Source organism: Chlorocebus sabaeus, chromosome 3 (assembly GCF_047675955.1).
Source record: "Chlorocebus sabaeus isolate Y175 chromosome 3, mChlSab1.0.hap1, whole genome shotgun sequence".
In the NCBI taxonomy this organism is placed as follows: domain Eukaryota; kingdom Metazoa; phylum Chordata; class Mammalia; order Primates; family Cercopithecidae; genus Chlorocebus; species Chlorocebus sabaeus.
In genome coordinates this window covers 15,388,216-15,413,696 of record NC_132906.1, presented here as the reverse complement: position 1 = coordinate 15,413,696, position 25,481 = coordinate 15,388,216, and the positions used below count along the sequence as shown (strand labels likewise).

General features: G+C 40.8%; 1 protein-coding gene across 4 annotated transcripts; it reads right to left on the bottom strand.

Moving 5' to 3' along the window:
* Positions 1 to 1,388: 1,388 nt before the first annotated feature.
* On the bottom strand, positions 1,389 to 25,481 carry SERTM1 (serine rich and transmembrane domain containing 1). Of its 4 annotated transcripts, XM_037986808.2 has the most exons (3): positions 25,034 to 25,481; positions 24,353 to 24,536; positions 4,200 to 4,283 (listed from the first exon to the last, which is right to left on the bottom strand). In XM_037986808.2, the coding sequence occupies exons 1-2, from the start codon at positions 25,403 to 25,405 to the stop codon at positions 24,426 to 24,428; spliced, it is 483 nt and encodes a 160-aa protein (XP_037842736.2). In that variant the 5' UTR covers positions 25,406 to 25,481; the 3' UTR covers positions 4,200 to 4,283; positions 24,353 to 24,425. The 4 variants fall into 4 exon arrangements, with proteins under 4 accessions (XP_037842735.1, XP_072869534.1, XP_037842737.1 ...); XM_037986807.2 differs by lacking the exon at positions 24,353 to 24,536 and having other exon boundaries at positions 1,389 to 4,283; positions 25,034 to 25,420; XM_073013433.1 differs by lacking the exon at positions 24,353 to 24,536 and having other exon boundaries at positions 1,389 to 4,283; positions 25,034 to 25,217.

The window sequence follows — 25,481 nt, the reverse complement described above, 5'->3', positions numbered from 1 at the left end:
AGGGAATTACTGTTCTTGGCTCCTCACTGAAGGCAGAGTGAAATCGAAGTAAGTGGACTTTGAAAACTGAGGTACTGTCTTTGAACACAGGATTATTGTTTGTTCCTGGATGGTGTATGTGTGGGTGAAGAGCATGTGTCTGTGAGTTTCTCTGTGTGTGTGTGTGTGTGTGTGTGTGTGTGTTCGTGCACACAGATGCATGCTTGGACTGGCTGGATAACCAGGAACCAAGAGAAGCACAGTTGTCCTCTCACTGATAGAGAGATACCGCAGAGAGCTGATTCTGGGAGATCCAGAGCCTACCATGAACTCCTCTGCTACAGACCTCCCTCCCGGAGTCCATCCATACCACACCCACCACACGCAGCCTGGGAGTATTCTCTCTTGAATAACTCAGGCTCTCTGAAGTCTTAGGTCCAGAGTGTTGGACTGATAGGAACGTATCCCGGGGGACTTTCTAACAGAGAGTGGGAGAGTGGGACCTGGCATTAGATTGAAGTGGCAGCGTCTCTCAGACGGATGGGAGGCATACTTCAAGACAGGGGAGCAAGTTTAGAAACTGGTGCTTCTCCTAGATAACGTTTTCCTAGTTATGTTCTTGTTTTCCTTTGGACTGTGGGAATAGTCTTACTTAGTACTCAATGTAAAAGATTTTCTCTCATCTTACAAATCCTGTCAGCTACCCCCAGTCCTCTAACTTTGTCTATTATATGCATATCATCTTGTGGGGAATTAAGAGATGGGACAAGAAAGAGATGTGATTTTTTGCACTTCCCTCTTCCACCAAGTTTATTACAACAGCAGCAGCTTTCCATTGAGGAGGAGAGTGGCTGGATTCAGACTCGAGCAGGAAAGTAGGTCCCAGTGAGGGTTTTGAGCTGTGCGGGGGATGCTCAGCTTGGAGCAACTGCAGTTACAAGGGCAGTGACTGAGAGGTTAGACCCCTGTCCTCTGCAAATACATAAGCACAATATATGTGATCCTTCCTCTGCCAGTTTCCCCACTGATCGTCAGCATCACCTGAAGTCCTTGTTAAAAATATTCAGAAATACCCCGGGCTCCACTCCTGAAAGTCTGGGGTGTGGTGTGGGATCCTCTATATTGTCGGAGCACCTAGATCATTCTTTTCATCTGGGAAATGTGGGACTCACTGTCCCAGAAGGAGGTGACCCTTGCGGGGCTGGGGAGAGGCTGACGTTTGGGTCACACATTACTGACCCTGCTTCAGAGAGAACGTACAGAAAAGGAGGGATATATTTATATGTAAATATATGTCTCTCTATACGTCTCTGTGTGTGTGTGGTGTATGCTTAAAATCCCTAGGAAAAGCTTCTTCTCTAGAAGAGATTATAAATCACCTCACTGGAAAAAAAATCAAAGAACCAGGCTTTCAATGGACTCCACTTCTTTATTTATAAACCCCTCTTCCAACCTTTCTGAACTTCTTAAACAACATGAATTCATCTCAAGTTGTACAATCTGTTACCTTGGCAAGCTTCTAATGACAAATCTTGTTTTCCATCTTTGAATGTGGCTCTTAATTTCTCTACTAAACATTGAGAGCAAGAACCATTGCAGCAGGGGAGGAATGGGAGTGTGCTTGTAGATTTGATTTGATTTGATTTTTAAAGTAGTTTTGCTGTCAGAAGTCTTTATGTCTATTTCACAAGGAAAGGATATAAAGATACCCCAAGGACAGATAATACTCAGATTGTTCTGTTGTGTGGCAAATTTGTCCTTTTATTTTAAAAAAAAAATCACTTCACCCATGTCCTTTTTTCTCTATAACCAAAACAGCATAAGATTAGTCAAAGAGCAAAAGTGATAATATAGATGCCTCTGTTAATCCTGTGTGGCTTTCATATGACTTTTAATTGGGAGTATATGAGCATATATATAAATATATATATATACACATATATATTCAGAGAATGCTAATAATGCTCTAAAATAGCAGTTTATCTAGTCCAGTTTTTATACTACATAATGACACCCAACCCACTGCCATGATTTAAATGGAAGCAGAGGTAAATTTTTCACTAATTATACATTTTAGGGCAGCAACTCTGTACTGGTCTCATGGTGTTTCGGGACGTTTTTGATATATAAATAGTTAAATGTGGTCTGATTTAAGTGAGGCTTATGCATTGAAAGAAGCAGCAGCCTTCTGATTTTCATTCCCAGATCTCCACTCGCTCAGCATTTTAGAATGATAAAGATAAACCCTGTGCAAATAGTGGATTCTTTCCCCCATTCTAGTCCCTAGAGAGTGCTGACTGCACAATTCAACCAAAGGGTGTGTTGAAGCCCCACTGCTTAAGATGATTAAATGTTTTGAACAAGGAATGATTCGGTTGCCATGGAAAGACCGTGGCGTGTTGATGCAGTGGCCTCCTGTAGGTTGAGTAAGTTCAGTGTTTACCCTGTGGGCCATTTATTTTCAAAATTAAATTAAAATTCTTACTCTTAAGGAGCTGCAGTTTGATTGTTTTGTTTTCAGGGGCAGCTTGAGTTCCTCCACATTCCATGTCGGAGTGCACATGTGTGCCTCATTTCACAGACAGCCCCTGCCACCCGCCCGCTGAGTTCAGACTGCTGCCTGCAGCACGGCAGCTCCTAGGATCCCTAAAGCTCCCAGCAGCTACACAACTTGAGTGCCTACAGTTTTTAATACAAACTCACATCCTGAAATCCTGATGTAGAGTATTATGTTAACATACAACAACTAATTATCAGAGACGCAACATTCGTGGAGTATATAATAACACATATATTTTCAATTTCGTTTCTAAGTTTTGCAACCTAATGTGAGTGAACAAATATCAGACATCTTGGAGGCTTAATGTAATTCTGCACTAAAATTATAAAGACTATGAAATTGAATAAAGGAACTTACACGACAGCTAAGAGTTATTACTGTATAAAATACAACTAAATGAATATTTTCCATATGCTTAATTCTCACTGATAGAAATTATTCATATAAAAACTTCTTGGCATCTCTTCTGGTGCTTCTTTTAGTACTAGTAACAGCAATTAATCACAAAAATTCCACAACTTTGGGGCATTATGACTAAAACATTAGCAGAAAAACAAAATAAAACTCCAGGAGGCAGAAATACATTACAAGCTCCATCATAATACATGTTTGTCTTGCTATTAAAATGTAAACTCTTCCAAAACTTTTCCAAATGACTTACATTCATCAATAAGTGTGATTTTCACTTGTTAAAGTGAAGTTAAAGAAAATATTTAGCATATATTTACCCTTAGTTTTAGAAATGTTACACATTAAATCTAAATTGACTCTCTTCCTTTTTAAATTTGGTGTCTCCACTTTATCTTTTAAATATGGAAAATAACTTTTACATAGGTCAGACTTGATTTTGCCAGTTTCTGCAGGCTCAGTTGATTTCACGGTTTTGTAAAAGAAATGAAGTGCAAGAGTCCATGTCCATCATCCACAGAGAGGCCACCTCAGATGAGTCTATGACGCCCAACAAAGTGGAATGAACTGACCTACCCGAAGAAGCCCAGTCTAGGTTCATCAAGCCATTTGTGTGAAACTCTGCACCTTGGGGTTTTCACACATTTCCACCAACATTGGCATCTCCATCCCCAAATGAAAAGCATCATGAACAGAAAAGAAATCAGAGAAAAAGGAGAAGGAGAAACAGGTCTACGCCAAAAGGGTCATTTCTTTCATGAGGCAACGCTTCACGCAATGCTTCTGTAAGGGGACGTCAAAACTGCTGCCACACTCCAGGACTCCTCCATTTTCCTCAGGATGAAAGGTTTGAAAAAGTGGACCTCTGTGAGGAAATGCTGCAGACTTCCAAATTGGTGAAAGAACTTCCAGCGTCGCTTGGATACTCTGGGTAGGAGGAACTGGAGGAGATGATATTTTTGAGCCTCTGGAGGGCAATGATTAAAAGCAGAAGCAGAAACGCTAAAAGGCTGAGGAATATGGACACATAGATGTAGACGTTTGACAGGTGGCCTGAGGCTGGGTCCACTGACGTGGACAGGGATGTGGGAAACAGCTCAAGAAAAGTTCCATTCTCCACACTTCCCGAAAATCCCGAGGAAGCATCAGGTTCAGACATCTTTATGGAGGGTGAAGCAGTGATCTGGTAGATTGAAGTCAAAACTTCACATAGGGCTTACACAGGACAGATTGGCATTTTTTCACGATCGTGTTTGCAGAGTTCACAGGCTGTTAAATCAGCACAACAAAACTTCTTATTTCTCAAAGGCAGCAGGGGATCAGGTGTGCATTGAGACTGGAAAAAAAAAAAAAAGCAACTCAGTGCATTCTTCAGAAAAATCACATTTAAATTTCATTTTTAGTTTTTATTTCAGTAAGGATTAATTAGAAAACTCACCAGGGAGGAAACAAGATGAAATAACTCCCCTAGGAATCAGTCATGTTTATGTCTTTATATTACAAATGACGATATAAAAATGAACTTTTATTTTCTGTCTACAGTACCCTAGGTGCTATGTTTCTCTAAGGAGCTGAAGATAAAATAAAAGGGAAAATACATTTATGATGTGCTCCATCTGCTGTGATTTCAATAGATGCTCCAAGTATATACTCTGAGATGAGAACACAGAAAGTTAGTTCCAAACCTCCCTCCCCCAGAAAATTAATTCCATACATTTGCCAGCTCATTAGCATAATTCCTGACCAGTAAATCCCTCTAGCACACTTTGGAAAATCACTGCACATGTGAGCTTGCTTTTTATCGAATGTTTATACGATGCTGATTGTTTATGAGAATTATATCTCCTTGAAATCAGGTGCCATTTCTTTTTTTTTTTTTTTGAGACGGAGTCTTGCTCTGTCGCCCAGGCTGCAGTGCAGTGACACAAAATTGGCTCACTGCAACCCTGCCTCCTGGGTTCAAGCAATTCTGCCTCAGCCTCCCGAGTAGCTGGGAGTACAGGCGCCCGCCGCCATGCCCACCTAATTTTTGCATTTTAGTAGAGACGGGGTTTCAACACATTGGCCAGGCTGGTCTCAAACTCCTGACCTCGTGATCCGCCCACCTCGGCCTCCCAAAGTGCTGGGGTTACAAGCATGAGCCACCACGCCTGGCCTCAGGTGCCATTTCTGTGTAACTCTTTTCCTTAAACGTACCTAGGTACTTTGTTTCACATACTTTAGGCATTTAATTTAAAAACTTTAGATTCATTTAGAAGAACAACAAGGGTTAGATTCTCTCTGAATGGTAGAGAGAGTATCAGGTTGGCTATCAAGAGACTTAGGTTTGAGGCCTGAGTTCTCCATTATCTTTGGGAAACTAGGCAAATTACCTATGTTTTCTGAGCATCACTTTTCTTATCTGTAAAATGGTCCAACACCTGCTTCATCTTCTCATGGTGTTATGCATGGACCAACATGATAGACATGGAAGTATGCTGAACTGTAAAGCATTGGAGGAAAAAATGAGTTTAGTGTGTGGTGGGAGATAATGGGACTTGGTGGATGGGTGGGTGCAGGGTATTGTGTTTTAAGGGGTGTGGAGGGGGGACCATTTCTTCTTAGCCAGGTGCAAAGAAAAGCTCTTCACTGTGTTTAGGCTGTGAGACAAGAGGATCCCTCCTGATAGATAAATCTTTCTTCTAGTCCAGAAAAGATGCTCTTCCTAGCTCTGCATGGCTCTAGATAATTTTGTTGTACATTTCTAAATCTTGCTTCTATTGTGGTGCAAAACGAACAGGAAAACATTCACTCTGCCTCTAGCTTTCTCTTCCTAAACTCTGCCCTGCATTTTATCTGGAGAACTTGCCTTTTCCTTCTGTTCTCCAAATCTAATTAAGCAGCTGATTCTTGGAGGGGTTGACATTTGCCACTGTGGCTGGAGCTGAACAGCACTAATGATCCTTGTTAAGGTGGGGACACTTCAGAGAGGGCTGTCCCTGTTGGGTGACGCGCAGTCTAATGAGTCCTAGTGAGTTATTGAGTAGGCTAGGGATGGTGTCTTAGTAGTTCCTAAAATAATTTGACTCCTACTCCTCATTTTGCATTGCCTGGTGATTTTAATTCCATTAGGCTGCTACAGGCTTCTGACCATCCTCAAGAAAAAAAAAAAAAAGAAGAAGAAGAATCACAGTGGGACTGCAAATGTGTTACACTGTTTTGGCAATACCTAACTTTTTACAGCACATAAATGTTCCAGCCGTTCATCTTTGGGGAATATAGCAAAGAGTCGCAGAGGTAGCATAGAAAAGAAAACTAGGACAGAAGCCTCACGGATTGGAAGGGAAAAACTATTTAAAATGTTCAAGTACAACCTCCTAAGTGTAGCAGAGGAAACAGAGAAATAAAGAAACTAATTGATTTGACAAAAGTCACATGTGTAATTAGAAGACAAGCAAGGGCTTTTGGTAGGAAGGATCAAATGTAAACATAATTTCTTTTCAGCATGGGCAGATAAGGCAAAGACTATGCATCTTGTGTGTTCCTCATGACTGCTTTGCAGGGCAGGGAAAGCAGGAATTATTCCCATTTTGCAGATGAGAAAACTGACATGCAAAGACATGGCGATTTACTCAGGGTACATAGCTAGACAGTGACAGAAGAGTGACTAGAATCCATGCCTGAACTGTGTCCTTGGTTTTCTCAACTGTGGTAGGAAGAGACAAATTATGCTTTGGATAATGAATCCCTATCTGCCACTTACTTTGGGCAAGCCCACAGTTTAGTCCTGATCTTTCATTTTTCTCATTTGCACAACAGTGATGCCTACCTTTCCTACTTCTCCAGGAGGTCTTGATTTAAGATGTGATAACTTTTTCCATAATCTTACCTAGAAAATCATAAAAGGCCATCCCAAGTAAAGTACCAGTAGATAGGCAGTTCCTTCTAGAAAGTCTGGAGGAACTTTTAAGGTCTCTTTTAGTCCTACAGTTTTGACAGATGCAGGTCAAAGATTCAGCTGAAGTTGGCTGATTTTTCTAAAGCTACCTTCTCTGCTACCCCAGTCTGTATCATTTTCTAGGAGTGGGGCTGGAGGCACAGCCAATGTCACTCTGATATCAGCAATTCAGTGGGTAAATCTCACAGTCGGCTACCAGACCTCTTGTTAATATCATTTTATAGGGTAAATATTCTAAGAGTAGGTTTTTACTTCCTGAAGATTGCCTTCTTTCAGACCAAAACCCCACCACGAGCCTCAACTGTTGACAGGAGAGTTTATAGGAAATGAGGCTCAGAAGGTTTGGTCAAAGCATCTGATCTTTTAAGTGGCCTTGGAAGAATAGGAGAAAACAAGGAAATGAAACCTTGTGTCCTTAGTTGACATTTCACAACTAAATATCTTCTTCCTTAAGTATTCCCCCTAAATATTGTAGCTTTAGTACCATTTCCAGGGTGCTTCTTAATTTAAAATTACAGCTACACAAATTTCATTTCACTATTACATACTACTCTGAAACAACAGAGTATGTGCGCTGCGAGAAAGTTAATTCTCATTTCCTTATTGAAGTTTTAAAAACTGGAGTATCTTCTTTCTCTCTGGTTTTATTTAACAGTAGCTGTCTAATGCTCAGGGTGACCCAGCCTGTATGTGTTTAGGCATTGTGGCGGTGTGGAATGAGGCTGGAGGTGGCACTGCGGAAATGAAATCAAATGAGTGTGTTTCAAGATGATGCTTCTTGGGCTGTTGCTCCCAAACAGATAAGGTTTGAGGAAAAGAAGAAAGAGACTTCATCTTAAATGCATAGCCTTGACCTGTCTCGGGGCAGCGCCAGCAGACTCTCATTTCAGGTGACACCTAAAGCCACATGGGGATTTTGCTGCTTTTTTTTTCTCCTCAGAATCACTGTCCTCAGAAGGTGATTTTTGGGAAAGGAAAAAATGAGACAGCTGGATCACAACATTATAAATGAAGACCTGTGGAAATGTTTTAGCTCATGGTCAGCCAACTTTCCCTTTGTCTCTTGGAATAAAAGCCTGGGCTGGGAAGAAATCTACAAGAAAGCAGCCTCCTAGTGAAGTGAGGAAGGAGGGATGTGCAGTCTCTCACCGTATGCCCAGTGGGGTGGGGAAACGGAGAGACAACATAGACAGCGCAGACCTGGGGTCTCTGGTTCTGAGTCATTTAGCACCGCAGCCCTGGGACCTGTTGTAAAGAATGGAAGCTTTCCTTCCCACGGAAGGATTATGAGGACTATAATGTTTGGCAAGAAGAAAAACGTACTCTCTAGCACGTACCTTCATTTTCCATAAACGAAGAAGAGTTGACCAGCTCTCATCTCCGAGTGAGTGCTCTTACATAAGCATTGCAGGAGCCATGGCAGTCAGCGTGTGGGCACAGCCTGCACCACGTCCTTGACTTCCATGACACAATGGTTTGTAAAACTCAGGCTGCCAGCCAGCCTCAAATATGGCACAACAATTTTAAATTTCATGACCTTTATTCAAATACATTTCTATGTGAATAACGACTATTTGAAAGGTTTTGTTGTTGTTGTGGAAACCTGGGACAAGCTGCTTTGTTCCCTTGCAGACTTTATATTTAAAGAGTGGCCTGGCTGTTAGATGCCACATCAATGTTCCATCATTATCAGGTTCTGCTGTCATACTCCATAAGGTGATCCTCTCAAAACCACGAGGAAAGTGGCCATAAAGTATTAACACAACATAATGAAATGGTTTTTCCAGTACACAAAAGGAAGATTTGATAGTCGAATGGAATTAATGGTTTTAGATGATGTGTTAGATCTTTCCCTCTGTAGAACACCTAAAAACGAATATTTCCAGAATCCAGAAAGGAACTTATCACATCTGAGCAAAGCTGTTTTTCATTCTATTTAGAAAATGTATGTTTTATGTAAGACCTTGCAGCCATTCCTTTACCCTTTGCATGATTATCTTCTCTTTTAATGCTTTCTCTCTGCTTAGTGGCCTTTTAGGTCATACTAGCTGAGAGAAGATTACTGCTGACAATACACACTTCCCCCCACCCTTCTCTAAATGTAAATCTTCACTTGCATTCAAAGGCAAACATTTACCCCTGCGCCTTGTGCTACCCTTACTCAAAGCTGACTCAGCCATCCATAGAGTTGCCTATTTGAGAACCACCTTTACTTAATCAGTACAATGCTTTGGGAGAGTAGAGTTTTGTGTGAACTCTCACTATGAGTCCTTCAATTGGCATGATAAAAACCAAAGTCAAGTTAAGGAAATACACTGCATCTATCTGCTATCGTACATTGAGAACATTGAATTAGAGGGGCATGTTATGCAAAGAAAGGTGGGGAGATGGAGATTCTGACTCGTCCATTGGAATTCATGGATCTGGACTGGATGATGTGAGACAAAAGATAAAAATGAACACTCTTGCGCCGGGCGCGGTGGCTCAAGCCTGTAATCCCAGCACTTTGGGAGGCCGAGACGGGCGGATCACGAGGTCAGGAGATCGAGACCATCCTGGCTAACACGGTGAAACCCCGTCTCTACTAAAAAATACAAAAAAAACTAGCCGGGCGAGGTGGCGGGCGCCTGTAGTCCCAGCTGCTCAGGAGGCTGAGGCAGGAGAATGGCGGGAACCCGGGAGGCGGAGCTTGCAGTGAGCCGAGATCGCGCCACTGCACTCCAGCCTGGGGGACAGAGCGAGACTCCGGCCCAAAAAAAAAAAAAAAAAAAAAAAAAAAGAACAGTCTTTTAAATCTACAGCTTAAATGAATGATCAGAAAATACACTCAGAATTTTTTCATAGTACTTTGGTGGATAAAAATTATAGAAATGACAAACTAATAGCTTGGTGTCAGTGATTTATTTTAAGAATCAATTCCAGGGCAGGTCATTAGGTTGCTTTAGGTTCAGTCCAGTCTCCTCCATCTCTCCCTTAGTGATGGTTTTTGTCTATCCGGATTACTCTTAGGCTTTGTAAACTATTTCCTTAGCAAAAATAAAAATAAATATAAATTATACTCACAATATTATTACTTTAGAGAACTTATTTTGCACTAATTCTTTAAAAATTAGTTATCTACATAAGGTATAATTCTCAGAATATTCACAATATATCTTTCTTGATATGTAAAACACAGCTGATTGAGGGAAGCTAAAAACAAAAAACAAAAAAACCCAGGAGAATCTTTCAAAAAACGATATGAACTTAACTGTTTTGATCATCTACCTCATACAGTCTCAAAGGTAATTATAGGTATAAGTCCCTTGCATTTATTTAGCTTTGTTTTTCTGGGGGAAATCAAACTATTATTCTTTTTTTTTTTTTTGAGACAGTCTCACACTGTCTCCCAGGCTGGAGTGCAGTGGCACTATCTCGGCTCACTGCAACCTCTACCTCCCGGGTTTAAGCGATGCTCCTGCCTCAGCCTCCCTAGTAGCTGGGATTACAGGCATCTGCCACCATGCCTGGCTAATTTTTGTATTTTTAGTAGAGACAGGGTTTCACCATGTTGGCCAGGCTGGTCTCGAACTCCTGACCTCAGGTGATCTCCCCATCTCAGCCTCCCAAACTGCTGGGATTACAGGCATGAGCCACCATGCCCGGATGTTAACTATTATTCTTAATACATTTTTTAGTATGTTTATATCCATGGGAGGATTTTGTATCCAAATCACTGCCTTAGCAAGAATAATTATTTAAAAATACACTGTCTTAGAATAAAATATATAGCTAAATGGGTAATTTTCTAGACAAAATGGTCAAGTACAAAACCAGGTCCAGGCATAGCATTTTCATGATTATTTTATGGTGTTTACAAAAGACCAAGGAGTAGACTTCCCGCACTTCAGGGAGACTGGACCTATCTTGGCTAACGTAATTGGCCTAAATCAAAACAAGAAAAGGAGTAACCTGAAGGCTGAAGAAAACACGAACTGGTTAAGAAGTAGCAGAATGATGAAAGCCACTTTTAGAGAGCGGGAGAAAAGGTCGTTGGCTGTACACTTGATTGACAGAAAAAGCCAACAGCCAGAGAAATAATGACTTGAAGATCATAAGCAAGATCATAATGAATCAATGGGAAGAAAGAAGGTAAAAGCAAGATTGACTTTTCAAGATGTTACAGCATTTTAAATGAGAGCTTTTGGGATCAATTCTTTCCCTCCACCCTGCTCTGATCATTTCCAATATTTTAGAAGTATATTAAGAAAAACATCTTTTAATCTCGGAGCAGCTAAAATTGGTTAAATCATGGCATTAGTAAAGTAAAAAGTCTTGCTTATTCTTAGCAAAACCTTTCAAAAAATTCTTGGGCTGGGCATGGTGACTTATGCCTGTAATCCCAGCACTTCGGGAGGCTGAGGCAGGAGGATCGCTTGAGCCCAGGAGTTCAAGACCAGCCTGGGCAACATGTAGAAAACCTATCTCTACAAAAAATACAAAAATTATGCAGGCATGATGGCATGTGCCTGTAGTCCCAGTTACTTGGAGGCTGAGGCGGGAGCATTGCTTGAGCCTAGGAGGTCAAGGCTACAGTGAGCCATGATTGTGCCGCTGCATTTCAGCCAGGGTGACAGAGACCCTGTCTAAAAAAAAATACGTGAAATAAAATAGAATTCTCATAAAACCATGCTGTGCTAGGACAATGGAATGGTGCTTGTTCCTTTTCTTTTGTGTCTCATTTTTTTTCTATAGCAAAATTATTTGTATCCAATATATATTTTTTGTCCAATCAGAAAAAGTTCGTAACAGTCTCCATATAGAGAGTGAAATTTGGAAAGATTTTGCGCTTGTGAAATAAATTTGTGAGTCATAAATCCCTGGGAATCAGTCAGTCAGAGCTTTTTTTTTTTTTTAATCCTTTGTATGTAAACTACTAGGTATCCTCAGACCTCAGGGGCCTTTGAGCGCCTCTAAAACTGTCCTAAGAGAGCAGGGAAGAACTTGAAATTCCGTCTCTCAAAGGCATCCAGGCTAACGAGTTTAATGAGAACCTTTTTGTTGGTCTCTGTTCCTGTAAATGTCTTATTGTTGTTGTTGTTGTGTGTGTGTATTTTTAATTTATAAGAATGGATGTGCAGTAAATATTTTATTCACTCTATAACATAGACCCCAAACTTCTTTGCCACTTAAAATATCTTGATAGTTGAGGCTTGATGCATAGAAAGAGAGCAATGTAAACTAATCAATGTATCAAGTTCTCTATTTTTGCACATAAGAATACAACAAGGAATAACAACCATTATCTATCCATAAGATCACAGGTATAGGCACAATTTGAAAAAAAAAAGTAAAGACTCCCCATTAAGGAGGTCTTTTCCCTTTAATGTAATGCAAGATCATTGGTAGATTTTGGATCCACTTGTCTGAAAAAAAAATTCAGCATTAGCAAAATAATTACACAGGTCACTATTTATATCTATCTCTATTGACAACGGTAGTCATGTATTTGTTTAAACTAGGGTGCTTTATATAATATCCTATTCCCTAAAAATGGATTAGAACATCACAAATATGCATAAATGTTATGTGTCTTGCATTTCTCAGTAGGAATTCAAGCTAACAGAGTCTTTCACTTAATGACATTTTTAATCAAGGCATAACATTTCCTTGAATTAATGAACCATTGTTTCTCATAACACAACTACAGATAGAACCCTAGTTGATTACATAGTCTGTAAATTGCCCATCTCATCCAGATATTAGCCAAGTGCTTGGCATAACATGTACATATGAATTTTGCCAAATTATCTCATTCTTCCAGTCCTCTATGGCTGGCAGTCAAAGTGTGATAATGCTTTCAACAGTAAAATGGCTATTTAAAAAGAATAATGCCTATTAATTGGCAGCTTAGGCAGGCTAAGTTTTGGATACATCCAGTTTTGGCCATATTATATTGTTTTGTAGTCAGCTGAATACTCAGAGAAAAAAAGTAGGATTCAGACTTCAAGATTTCTTCCCTTACAAGGATCCTCAATGTAAGATCCTTGGTGGATCTTGGATCAATTAAAAAAGACCAGGTTTGTTATAAAGCACATTATTAGGACCACTGGGGAAATTTGAACATAGACTGTACATTAGATAATTATACCAATATTAAATTTCCTAGTTGTAATATAGGAGAATGTTCTTGCTCTTAGGAAATGCATATTAAAGTGTCTAGCCATAAAGCTTCATATTATCAGCAACTAACCCTCAAGTGGTTCAGCCAAAATAGCAAAAAAATTACACACACACACACACACACACACATATATACATACATACATACATACATAAAACAAATGTGTCAAAATGTTAACAACTGGTTAATTGACATATATAGGTATTTATTGTTATTCTTGCAACTTTTCAACAGTTTTAGAAATTTTCAACATGCAAATTGAGGAAGAAAATAATTTATTCCAAGGAACTCAAGAAAATATGCTTGGAAAAATATGCAGTAAGTCAGCCAAAATGTTAGGTGCTTCTAAGGAAATACAATGATAGAAGCCAGATTCTTCTGTGGGCATCAGAAAAGCTCAACTACTTGCTGCTACCATCAGCTCATGATGCCCAGTAAGCCACAAACACTTGCAGTGAAGCATCAGAGGATGAACTAGAGGAAGTTGAATATGACCAGGAAACTGTGTCTATGGTGGTGGAAGAGGCTGCCTGAAGACCAGGAATGATGACTCACTAGTAAGCTTTATTCACAACTCTACTCCTGCCACCACCCACTGGACTGAATCTCATCTGGGCCTCCAGGAGCAAGTAATCCTGTTATGTGCATCTTACATCATCAGTCATCTTCAGAGGCAGCCAAGGATATCTCTCCTGCAGTTTAAACACCCAGTCAAAGCTTGGGACTAGCAGTTTTCTAATGAGGACCAATAAGTAGGTGATCTGTGAGAAGATCAGGGAGAACCCACAATAGCCCGTGTGGTCCAGGTTCAAAGTAAAGTAGGGACTTCAGGAAACAGGAGCAGCAGATAAACTAAACAGAAGTAGAGACTTTACTTGGGCAGCTAAGTCAAAGAGGCTGCAAATAGCCAGTTCCACAGATTAAAAAAACCTCAAACTCTTTACAACTCTTATAACTAGCAACCACCTCCTTAATTACCTTGGTTTGGGTGAGTTCTCTAGTGTAGCAAGAGTCTTAACTTTTGACCCCATGAACTCACAGTCCAGGGCAGACTCTTTTGTCACAGGGGCCAATGAACAGTTCAGAAATTGCAGCTAGTCATGGCGAGATACAGCTGCAATTTTAAAAAATAGGAAACATTGATATGAATAGTGCTTTTCCCCAGTCATCACCAATCATATGACTAAGGATACAGGTAGGGACTTGAAATGGTCAGTCTGATATCTGATGAGTCTGATATCAGACAGAGGTTACATACAACATGATCTATACAAGGAGACTAAGTGCTCTCTCATGGCTGCAAAATTACTCATCTACCTGGATTTCCAAGGACACCTGGGAAGGGAGAAAACAGAAAGAGGACATTGTGTCCTTCATTAGGAAAGCACCTTCATATGGGTTTCCTGTGGTCCTGCTAATCCTCAATGTGAACACAGCGGCCGAGCCTGCCAATGCTCTCTCTTTCTCTCACAGGCGGCACAGCGAACTCAAAAGTCTGGTTAACAAAGAAAATGTCTACATGTTCCTCATAACATAGAACAAAATGATATGGCAGACTATCAAGTGTGGGTGGAAATCAAGTCCTCAGCAGCCTGTTGTCATTTTAGATAACGATTCAAGACCAGAGTCTATCAAAGACAATATGGAAGCAATAGACAAGTGTAGGCTCCAATTCTCCCAGAGCGTATTTCAACTTGAAAATGTAAGAAGGTGAAACTGAAAAATAATGAGGAATTGTTTGTGGAAAACAGACTGCCAAAGTAGTGACCTATAGAAAATAGTTACACATTCTTTTAAAAAATATAAATAAATATGTTTTTACTCGAGGAAATTATGGATAATCTTTAATACAAGATTTAACTGACTTTGACTGTTCTTTGTCAAGGCTGAGCTCTTTACCTTACTTTCAGAGGTTGTGAGCTCTGCATTGTAAATTCACTTGTAGAAATAGCCTACACTTTCACCCATTATTCACTATTCTTACATCCGGTATTAGTTCTTTTTTGTTTCAATGGTGTGGGCTGGGATGCAGGGACACATTATGGCAGAAGAGTGATGGGAGGTACAAGAGAGAGGAAAGAGGTGATGAGGGCATCCTCAAGTCATTGAGGAGTAGCAGTCTGTCTTCAGAGCATTACTGGCAGAGGAAGGCAAACCCAGGATGCTTGTGGAGGAGAAAGAATGTGCAGACAAATCAGTTTGAGAAACAAGAACAGGGGCAACATAAATGATGGCTGCTAGTATTTATCAAATAAAAGCATGTACCATTTTGGATGTGTGTCTGTATATGTATGTGTATTTTATTTAATCACCACAATACATTAAGTCAGTTAGTATTATGTCCCACCATCTTTTTTAGCAAATGAGAAAATTAAAACTCAAGAGAATTTTTTTTTTGACAGAGTCTTGCTCTGTTGCCCAGGCTGGAGTGCAGGGGTGCAATCTCAGCTCAGTGCAACGTCTGCTTCCTGGGTTCAAGCGATTCTTGTGCCTCAGTCTCCCCAGTAGCTGAGAGTAGAGGCACCCACCACCATGTCCGGCTAATTTTTGTATTTTAGTAGAGACGGGGTTTCACCATGTTGCCCAGAGTGGTCTCAAACTCCTGAACTCAGGAAATATGCCTGCCTCCACCTCCCAAAGTGCTGGGATTACAGGCGTAAGCCACTGTGCCCCACAAGCTCAGAGAATGTAAAGACTTGTCCAAGCTCACCCAACCACTTAGAGGCAGGACTGGAATTCAAATCTACATCTCTCCATCTCTAAATTGTATGTTCATTCCATTCCTTCTCTCTGGGGAGGCTGTGGGTTGAGGAGGAATGTATTTGAGACTTGTAGTCACTAATGTTGTTCATGAAATGTTTCTGATGTCTCTTCTTGTAGGGCTGTCATAGGATAGCATGTTCCCACTCCCTCTCAATTTAGGGTGACTGTATGACTTGTTTTGACCAATGAAATGTATGAAAGGTGACATGTCCCTTCTGGATAGAAAACCTAAGACCTAGTGTGAGATTTGCCACACCCCTTCCCTCTGCTGCAGTTATTGTATAAGGGTGTAAGTATCTGCCAATGTCTATCAGTCTGCATCCTTGAGTGACCACAGTGAGTATCTTCACCCCTTGCTGGCCCCATGGACACTTATGTCAACATGAATAAACTTTTGTTGTTTTAAGCCACTGAGATTTGGGGCTTATTTGTTACTGTAGCATCATTCTCCTTCTACTAACTAACATAAGGTCTCACTATACTTTGATGGCTGAGTTTATTATGGGTCTCTAAGAATTTGACCATAAATAAGTCAACTTATGAATAGCTGGGTGTTGTATGAATTGTGTATGTAATATATTAAAACTCTCTTTTGGCACTGGTGAGAAAGAAGGTTTTAAAGGCTGTTTTGGTTAGCTTTTAATTTCATAGAAGCGTTAGGTTTAAGGGCATGAGATTTAGCTACTGGTAGAGCCAAAGACATGTTCCTTAACAAGCTCGAATATGATGAGCTGCTACTGTATAGGGATAATCCTGACCAGCTGTCACTTAAACAGGCCAAATGGTTTCCAGTGGGAACCAGTGAGCAGCAATAAGGATATTAAGACTAACTCATGGCTCCTAGTGAAAAAAAACAACTCATCGTACAAGGGTCAGTGGTACTGCCTTTGGTTAAGAAAAACTAGCGACTTGGGAGGCTGAGGCAGGAGAATCACTTGAACCCAGGAGGCGGAGGTTGCAGTGAGCCAAGATCGTGCCATTGCACTGCAGCCTGGGTGACAGTGCGAGACTCCATCTCAAAAAATAAATAAATAAATAAAATAAAGAAGAAAAAGAAAAACTATATTCTTTGCTGCATTCAATCATACATTGCACAAATACTTTTTAACAATGTACAGGAAGGGATAGAATATTATCATTGTGTGCACAAGTCTAATGCATCTATAATTTGTATAGTTGCCAGCTACAGTGAGAAATCTAAGACTTCTGTTATATGATCTGTCCCTTATGATCTGGCCACAGGCTACTTTTCCAATCTCATTTTTACCACTGTACCTAAGATTCATGTTCCAGCTATAGCATACTGTTTTCAATTCCCCAATTAAAAAAATACTTATGTTTAATCCTTATATGTGTACATACCATCTCCCTAACTTGAACCCAAATCCAGTTTACTCACTGCAGGTCTCTACTCAAGCCATCTCATCTGTTTATTATTCACCTAATAGAAATCCCTACCTACTTTCTCTATGCAAATTTCTGGCTCCCTCCACTGCATTCTCAGCATACTTTCTGTACCTTTCTACGCTAGCATTTCTCACATTTTATTATACTTATGGTATTTATTCACCTATCTGCTTTAACAGACTGGGAAGTCCTAGAATAAAGAACTAACAATTCACTTATCTTATGTCCACAGACCAGTACAGAATGTGGCATAAAGATGATCAATCAGCATTAGTTAGATGGCTGCATGAATGAAAGAATAAGGGAATAAAGAAACTTGAAGCTTCTTGGAGAGATAGCTCATGTTTATTCTGTCTTTACAAGCAAAAGAATATTTATTTAACAAATGAATAAATGATCTTGTGTAAAATCATAAAGATTACTCAAAAGGGGTAAGCATCAACAGTAAAGAATAATGATGATGAACCCTCTCTAAATTTTAGAAATGCTTCAGTTATGGCAATAAAATTTAATAATTGCTGGTTCCAGGGCTAAATCTGCCCATACTTTTAAAAATAAACCAATTGTGTCTTTCAACAATGTCTAAGAAAGCTAAGATTTCATTTGGTCAACTGTTCACCAGGATAATTGAGGAAAGGATGGAGGAGTGTGCTGGAAATACTGAAATATATTCTTGTGAACAAGCTGGAGGATTGTAACAAATGTATTCTGAAGGGCACAATAAAAGTCAAGAGAGTTTACCATAGTGAGACGATGAAGCTCTGGCTGAATATGAACCAGAATGCATTTTAAAAAGAATTCCTTAAATTAAACTCCATGATAATTCCATCCTTTGAAAATTGCAAGTCTTTTATCATCATGACCTATGACACTGTACTCATCTGTGGAAATAAAAAGGGTCAAGGAAAATACCCACTTCATGATCATTGTAGGGGAAGCTTATAATTCACTACATTCAGGAATATCACATACCATAGGATTGTTAGCTACTCCACCTCAATGCTAAACCAAACCAAACCAAAATGCAAAAAAATGCTCGAAAAATTCAATAGCAAATCAGCACAGAAAAAGAAAATGTTTACATTTTTATAAAATTTTCAATTTGACTACAAAGTACTACTTTGGAGATCTGGGCTACTCAAAGCAGCCATCTGGCTCCCTCAGTGACATGTTGGTTACAGGTCCCTGTGAGATGAGAAACTTGCAATAAATACAGTGCTTCCTTCATCAGGAAAGTCTTGCTACAAAAGAAGAAAGAGAAAGAAAAGAAATAGTTAAACTAAAAAGTATGCCGAGTGCCTTATTTGATTTATATTCTGGCACGAGTTCTGTATCTCATGACGAATAAGTAATGATTCAAATGGGTGCTGGTGCATGGACTATGCTTCGAGTAGTACTCGACGCAGATCATAGCCATGGTGATGTGAGCAGCAATCTCCTTACCAGCACTGTGCCAGGGAACTAATCCAAAAACCTTAGCTTCTTAGGAAAATAATAAGAGGAATGAAAACAGATGAGCACAAGAGAAGCAAATATTCTCTTTTTTCATTAATCATACAACTAACTGCAAATATGTATCAGATACCTAATTTATTCTTTTGTTTTCCTTTGTAGTTCCTCTCAATCTTAACTTTCCCCTGTTAAAAAACAGGAGAATTGCTTGAACCCAGGAGGCGGAGGTTGTAGTGAGCAGAGATCGCACCACTGCACTCCAGCCTGGCAACAGAGACACTCCGTCTCAAAACCAGAAACAACAACACAACAACAACAACAACAAAACAAAACAAAAAACGAGTAAAACCATCAAAAACCAAAACCACACAAGCAGCAATAACAACAAAAGAAAACAATTTTCACAGAATCAGAGAGCTACAAGTCTTTAGCCGTCAGGAAAATGAAGCCCCCAAAAGTTAAGTGAAGTTTGAAGGTCATTGTTTATATGTCACTTGTTTTTGAAAAAGGATATGTAGTAGAAACTCCAGCTAGTGACAGAGACCACAAATTGAGGGTCCAGCACCCACTTTCCAACCCTAGATCCACTCTGTACTCAGAACTGAGCTGAGTGGCTAACAAGAGGAAGGCAGACAAAAAAGAAGTTATTTTTTTTTAAACCAGAGGCTTTTCATCATATGAATCAAAATATGTGCCAAGCAGGGAGTTCAGTGGAAAAATGTGAGACCAAAACCAACAGGAATAATAAGGCGACACTTGAACAGACTTGGAAGGATCTCGGAAGCTCATTCCATTCAACTGCACCCATTTTGTTGGCAAGAAGTCTTTCTGAAGGTCTGAGACTAGCATCCAAGCTCACCAAGGACTTTCCCATGAGTAGTTATTAGAACAACAGGTTTGCCTTGAGGGGAGAGGGGAATGGCAGAGGGTAGAGATTGAGTATCCCTTATCCAAAATGCTCTGGACCAGTAGTGTTTCTGATTTTGAATTTTTTTTGGATTTTGGAATATTTGAATACACATGAGATATCTTGGGGATAGGACCCAAGTCTAAACACAAAATTCATTCATGTTTCATATACACCTTATACACATAGCCTGAAGGTAATTTTATACAATATGTTTAATTTTTTTTTTTGCATGAAACAAAGTTGTGTGCACTGAACCATCAGAAAGCAAAAATGTCACTATCTTAGTCACCCATGGGGACAATTTGTGGTTATTTGGTATCACCATAATTCCTGACTGAATTTATATGCTACTCATAGCAATTATTTTCTTACACTTATTCACACATAAATACCAAACACTAAAATATATGACATCATTAATACACAGAAAAAAATGTGTTCAAGGGTAACTAAGCAGGCCAGGTGCAGTGGCTCACACCTGTAATCCTAGCACTTTGGAAGGCTGAGGCAGGTGGATCACTTGAAGTCAGGAGTTCAAGACCAGATTGGCCAATGTGGTGAAACCCCGTCTCTACTAAAAATACAAAAATTAGGTAGGTGTGGTGGCAGGCACCTGTGATCCCAGCTACTCAGGAGGCTGAGACAGGAGAATTGCTTGAACCCGGGAGACGGGTGTTGCAGTGAGCCGAGATTGTGCCACTGCACTGTCCAGCCTGGGTGATAGAGCAAGACTCTATCTCAAAACAAACAGCAAACAAACAAACAAAAACATTGACTAAGCAGTACAGTTGCATCTCAAGAATACTTGTATCAGCTGTTCAACAGCACCGACAACAAACAGCAGGCTTCCAGTCTCAACCTGCCATGCTGCCTTTTGATGAAAAGGGTACTGTGTACTGTGGCATCATGCTAATGCTCAAAAGTTTAAGATCTGGGGACATTTCAGACTTTCAATTTTTGGATTAGGGATGCTCAACATGCATTAGTAAATTTTTTTTTTTTTTTGAGCCTGGTACCATTTATATGGGTGTGTCAAAATGAGCACATAAATTATGTCTTTATGATATGTCTTTATGATCTGTGTAGTTTTCTATAGGAATGTTAACTGCTAATAAATTTTTTTTTTTAAGGAAAAGAGTATTATGTGCCAGGCATAGGGAAGAACGGGTCATAGTGAGGAAGGTCTACTGCTTGTTGCATGAATTATTAGAGTGTTTCTCTTTTCACACAAACTAGGTAGCATTATAGGAAAACAGTGTAAATGATACATTTTAAGAATTTATCCAAGGGAGAAAAAATCAGAGTAGTTTAAAAGTATATGCACAAAGATGTATTCTGTCATGCACAAAGATGTATTCTGCAGCTAAACATTGAAGCTACTAAAATGTCCATGAGTCAAGGATTAGTTAAAGAAATGACAGAAGAGTCACAGAGTGGAGTTTCTTGATCCTATTATATTAAAAAGGACTCTCTCTCTCTCTCTATATATATATATTTTTTTAAATTTAATTTAAAGTTCCAGGATACATGTGCAGGACATGTAGGTTTGCTACATAAGTAAACATGTGCTCTGGTGGTTTGTTGCACCTATCATCCCATCACGTAGGTATTAAGCCCAGCATGCATTAGCTAATTTTCCCTGATGCTCTCCCTCCCGCCACCCCACCCCGAAGCGCCCCAGTGTGTGTTGTTCCCCTCCCTGTGAAAAAGGACCGTATTTTCTAACATGAAAAGATACTGAACATCTATGACTAAGTCAAGAAAGTAACCTTCAGAATAGTGTATAGTATGATTCCATTTTTGCAAAACAACAAGTACTACTGCTACTACTATTATACACACATATATTTTAGATGCTAAAACAACAAAACAAAACAAGAGGTTATATACCGAGCTGTTAACATATGTTTTTGTCAGAGGGTACTACTATTACGGGGCATGTTAACATTCTATTTTGTGCATTTCTATATTTACATTTTGACAAAAAGAATGTGTATTAACATCAGAAAAAATAATAAAGGTATTTTCATTAAGAAATAGAAATAAAATTTGACTATAGCATATGCCATGAAAATACTGCTGGTTTTTAAGCCCAGGACTTGTTTTTTCTCTTCCCCCTCCTCCTCCTCTCTTTTTCTGTACTGTCTATACTTAACACAAACCTTTGAAATAGTTCATTTCTACCATTTTTTTTCAAAGTTTGACTCTCAGGCTGATGCCAGAAAGTCAATCTCCCTAATAGGGCTTAAATGTACTTTGAGGAAGCATCGCATTTTACGGGATGTTGTCGATGTTCTACTTAAGAAATGAGAATAGTATATCCCTCTTCATACTTAGAGATATGTTAAAGTATGTACGACTGTTTGACGGCTCAGGTATCTTTATCTTTTTTTTTTTTTTTTTTTCCAAAAAAATGTTCCGAACTTTGTAAAGGCTAAATAATGACTATTTCCTATATTCATAAGGAACTCTTGAAGGATGCATTTAATGTCATGAGACTGAACATGAAGACATTTTATCCTAGGGACACATCTGCCACAAGTCAGAATCAGAACAGAAGGGACCACAGAATTTGGCCCAGTAGACTGTTGCCCGGCCCCTGAAATGGCCAGTGAATGCACAGATGGACTTCCTGAATTCTAAATCAAAGGTTGGGCCACATATGCATACGAAGGGCTTCTTCATCTAAGTCTTTGGCTTGAATCCTCTAGGCACATATGTTGGCTAAAAGAAATCCTGCCAACTTGTGGGCTTAAAGCTTGACCTTCTTCCTTGTTGGGTTCCCTATTCCATTAACTAAACTTAAAGGCTGTATTATTATTATTTTTAGTTCTCATTATAAACAATCATGAAAGTCTATAAAAATTAGGCCTATAATACTTTGTATTAATATACCAATACAATATAATAGGCTCCACAAGTAGATATTTGAAGAAAACAACATTCTCTGCGGCACTACTTTTTGACTTTTAGTTTCATTTGACAAATATTTACTGAATGGCTTATGGGCACCAGGAGCCAGGTAAGTGGGACCTACGTAGTGCCTGGCATCCAGGGCCATTCAGAAATGTATTTTTTTAGATTCCTAAATTACTACTTAAAATACTCAGATGAACGAAACATAAACATTCAGCCATAATTTTATTTTTCACTTCTTCATTATAAACTAATTAAGTATAAAAATGCTCAAACTCTACAAACTTTAAACAAAAAAGGAGCCCCCAAACATGTTGTAATATAAGTACAGGGAGAAGAGTAAGCCAGAGAAGAACGATCATCAAATGAGCTCAGACTTGATCTAGCATAGAGGCTGAATCAGAATTTTGCCTGTGATGAGTTAGTCTTTCTTTTTTATAATGAATGTGTAACTCCAAGTTTGCTTAAAGGTTAGTATGGTTGGTCATTCTTACAAATCAGCTCTGTCATTCTTCATCTGCTCTCACTAAAAAAGAACAAGAAAAAAGAAAAAGAAACCCAGGAAACCTGCAAATAAACTCGTGGATTTGATGCCACATGCAATCACACAGTTATTTCTCTCCTAACTCCTGATGCTCTTGTCCACATCGTAGACATCTAGTAAAATCTGTTGAACTGAACGAACCAACAGCAAGGGAGAATGGACTCGATCTTACCTTACAACAGGTTTCTTTAGGTTTCTTTAATGAGAACAATCAATGTGTGTGTTCAGCTCTTCAAAACACTTTGCCTTACATACAGGAATCAAAAATAATAAGCTCCTCAAAGCCAAAACGCGAAAATGGAATATCCCACCCACGTGCTGGATCTCAGTATTTCCAGATTACTTCCGAGGTTGGCAGGTGCTTCGGCGGCCCTAGGATGTCCAGCATTTGAAGGTGACTAGGGCATGGGCTGAGGGATGCTCTGAGACCAGGCAGCCTCACTCACAAGCCCTCCAAAAGGCAATTTGCATTACAGATCAGCTAAAAACTGTGTTCTGTGTGTGGTGGTGGCGGGGGAAAAGACACCACTCTACTTAGTAAAATGAAGAGAATTTAGTTACAAAAAGATATTTAAGAACCTCTATGGGCACGATCACAAATAAGCTGAGACACCCAGACGAGTTGTATAATTCAGCAATTAAATATCGGTTTTTTTTTTTTCAGAGGGTGCATGGGGCTCCGCAAGACTGCATTAAGAGGCAAACCCTTTAAGAAAAGACTGTCACTTGTGCCTCTTTTCCTGTTGACAGGCTGTTGTCTGAACAATGAATCCTGGAAGCACCTAGGAGAAGGCACCTAGGAGAAAGGTCTTAGGGAGTAGTCCCGTGGGTCCGCCCCAGGACAGTAACGCTATCAGTTTCCCCGCCCTTGGCACCTGTAGTGTAGACTGTACCAGATGCGATGGCTTTGAGACGTCCTCTAGCCATCGGAACCCATCATCTACCACAAAGAACCACCGAAGTACTTAACTTTAGCAGAACATTTTCCGAAGGAAAATTAACAGGGAGAGGAAATGAAGAACATTAACAAACAGACTCCGTCTGCAGAGTCTGAGATCAAACCCGAGTCCGATGGAGCCCGGGCATCTGGTGGAGGAAAGCGGGCAGGCATAGCCCCAATCCTGGTCCTCAACAAGAGATTTCTGTGAATGAATCCCTCTGCTCCCTGGAGGAGGGCACATTACATATACCTTTCCTAAAGCAGAATTGAAGCAATTTGCCCATCATTCCTCACACCTCGACAGGGAAAGGCAGGATTCCAGTGTCTCATCAGACCCATGAAAAGGGGAAGGGTCGCTGGCGCAGTTACCTACTGGGTTTCTGGGAGCTGGGGAAAACACTCCTGGGAAACGCAAGTGCTCAGCGCCACATAAAACTTCCCCGGATTTAGGGCCACGCGAAGACGGGCGAAAAGACTCTCCAGCGCCTTAAGGTGCAAAGCCAGCTGTCAGTGTGCGCATGGCGAGTCCCCGTTCCCGGGAAGGGACGCGAATGACCCTAGAAAATCAGACAGGAGCAAAACAAACCCAAGAATGACCCTCCATACACCACAAAGGCAAAAGCAAACAAAATGCACCTAGACACACACTCTGCAAAGTGTAGAACTGTCTACACTTGCATGGAGGAATCCACCTTGCAGAGCGAGGGTAGACCTTCCCGGCTCCCCGTGTCTGGGACCGAGACAGGTCATACCGGGGCCAAGGACATTGCTCTCAGGGCCCCTCGCAGCTCCTACTGCAGCCCGTGGAGTCACCCCGAGACTCGAAGAGCCGGGCTGCGATTGCTTCTCGGGACAGTAAGGACACCGCGAAAGGGATAGATTTGGGGGTGTTCCACAGAAAGGAACCAGATCTCCGGGAGCCCAGATCTCGGGGAGTCTGGGAGGCAGCTCGCCTCCAGGACCCGAGGCCGCCCCAGGCAAGGAGTCGGGGCGCCCTCCGCGTAGGGCAAGTTCACCCCCAGAGCTCGGGACCCTGCAAGTCTCCCTCACTGACCTGCAGGTCAGGACACACGACTTCCCGGCCGGTCTCCTGCGCTCGCGGTGGGGCTGTGCTCCCGTCTGGACGATCCGCGCCCGCGAAGCCGTCCTCGGAAATGTCGGGCACAGCGGCGCGGCGCGCAGTCTGGGCGCACGGCGGACAGCGGGCGCAGCGGGAGTGGACCGTGGCTGCCTGCTCTGCACAGCCCGCGCGTCGTCCCTCCGCCCCTATAGGCCGCACAACCAATGGCCGCGAGCGGGGCCCACTCCTCACCGCCCCCAAGTCTCGGCTCTGGCGGGCGCTTGGGTCCAGCTCGGGCGAGGGAGGAGCTTGCGCCACCGTTGGAAAATCCCGGAGGACTAGGAGGCGTTGCGCAGGGAGCCCCATCTGGGGAAGGCAGGTGTAGTGGGTGAACTTTTGTGTGTATGTGTGTGTGTGGCGGGGGGCGTTTTTTTGTTTTTTG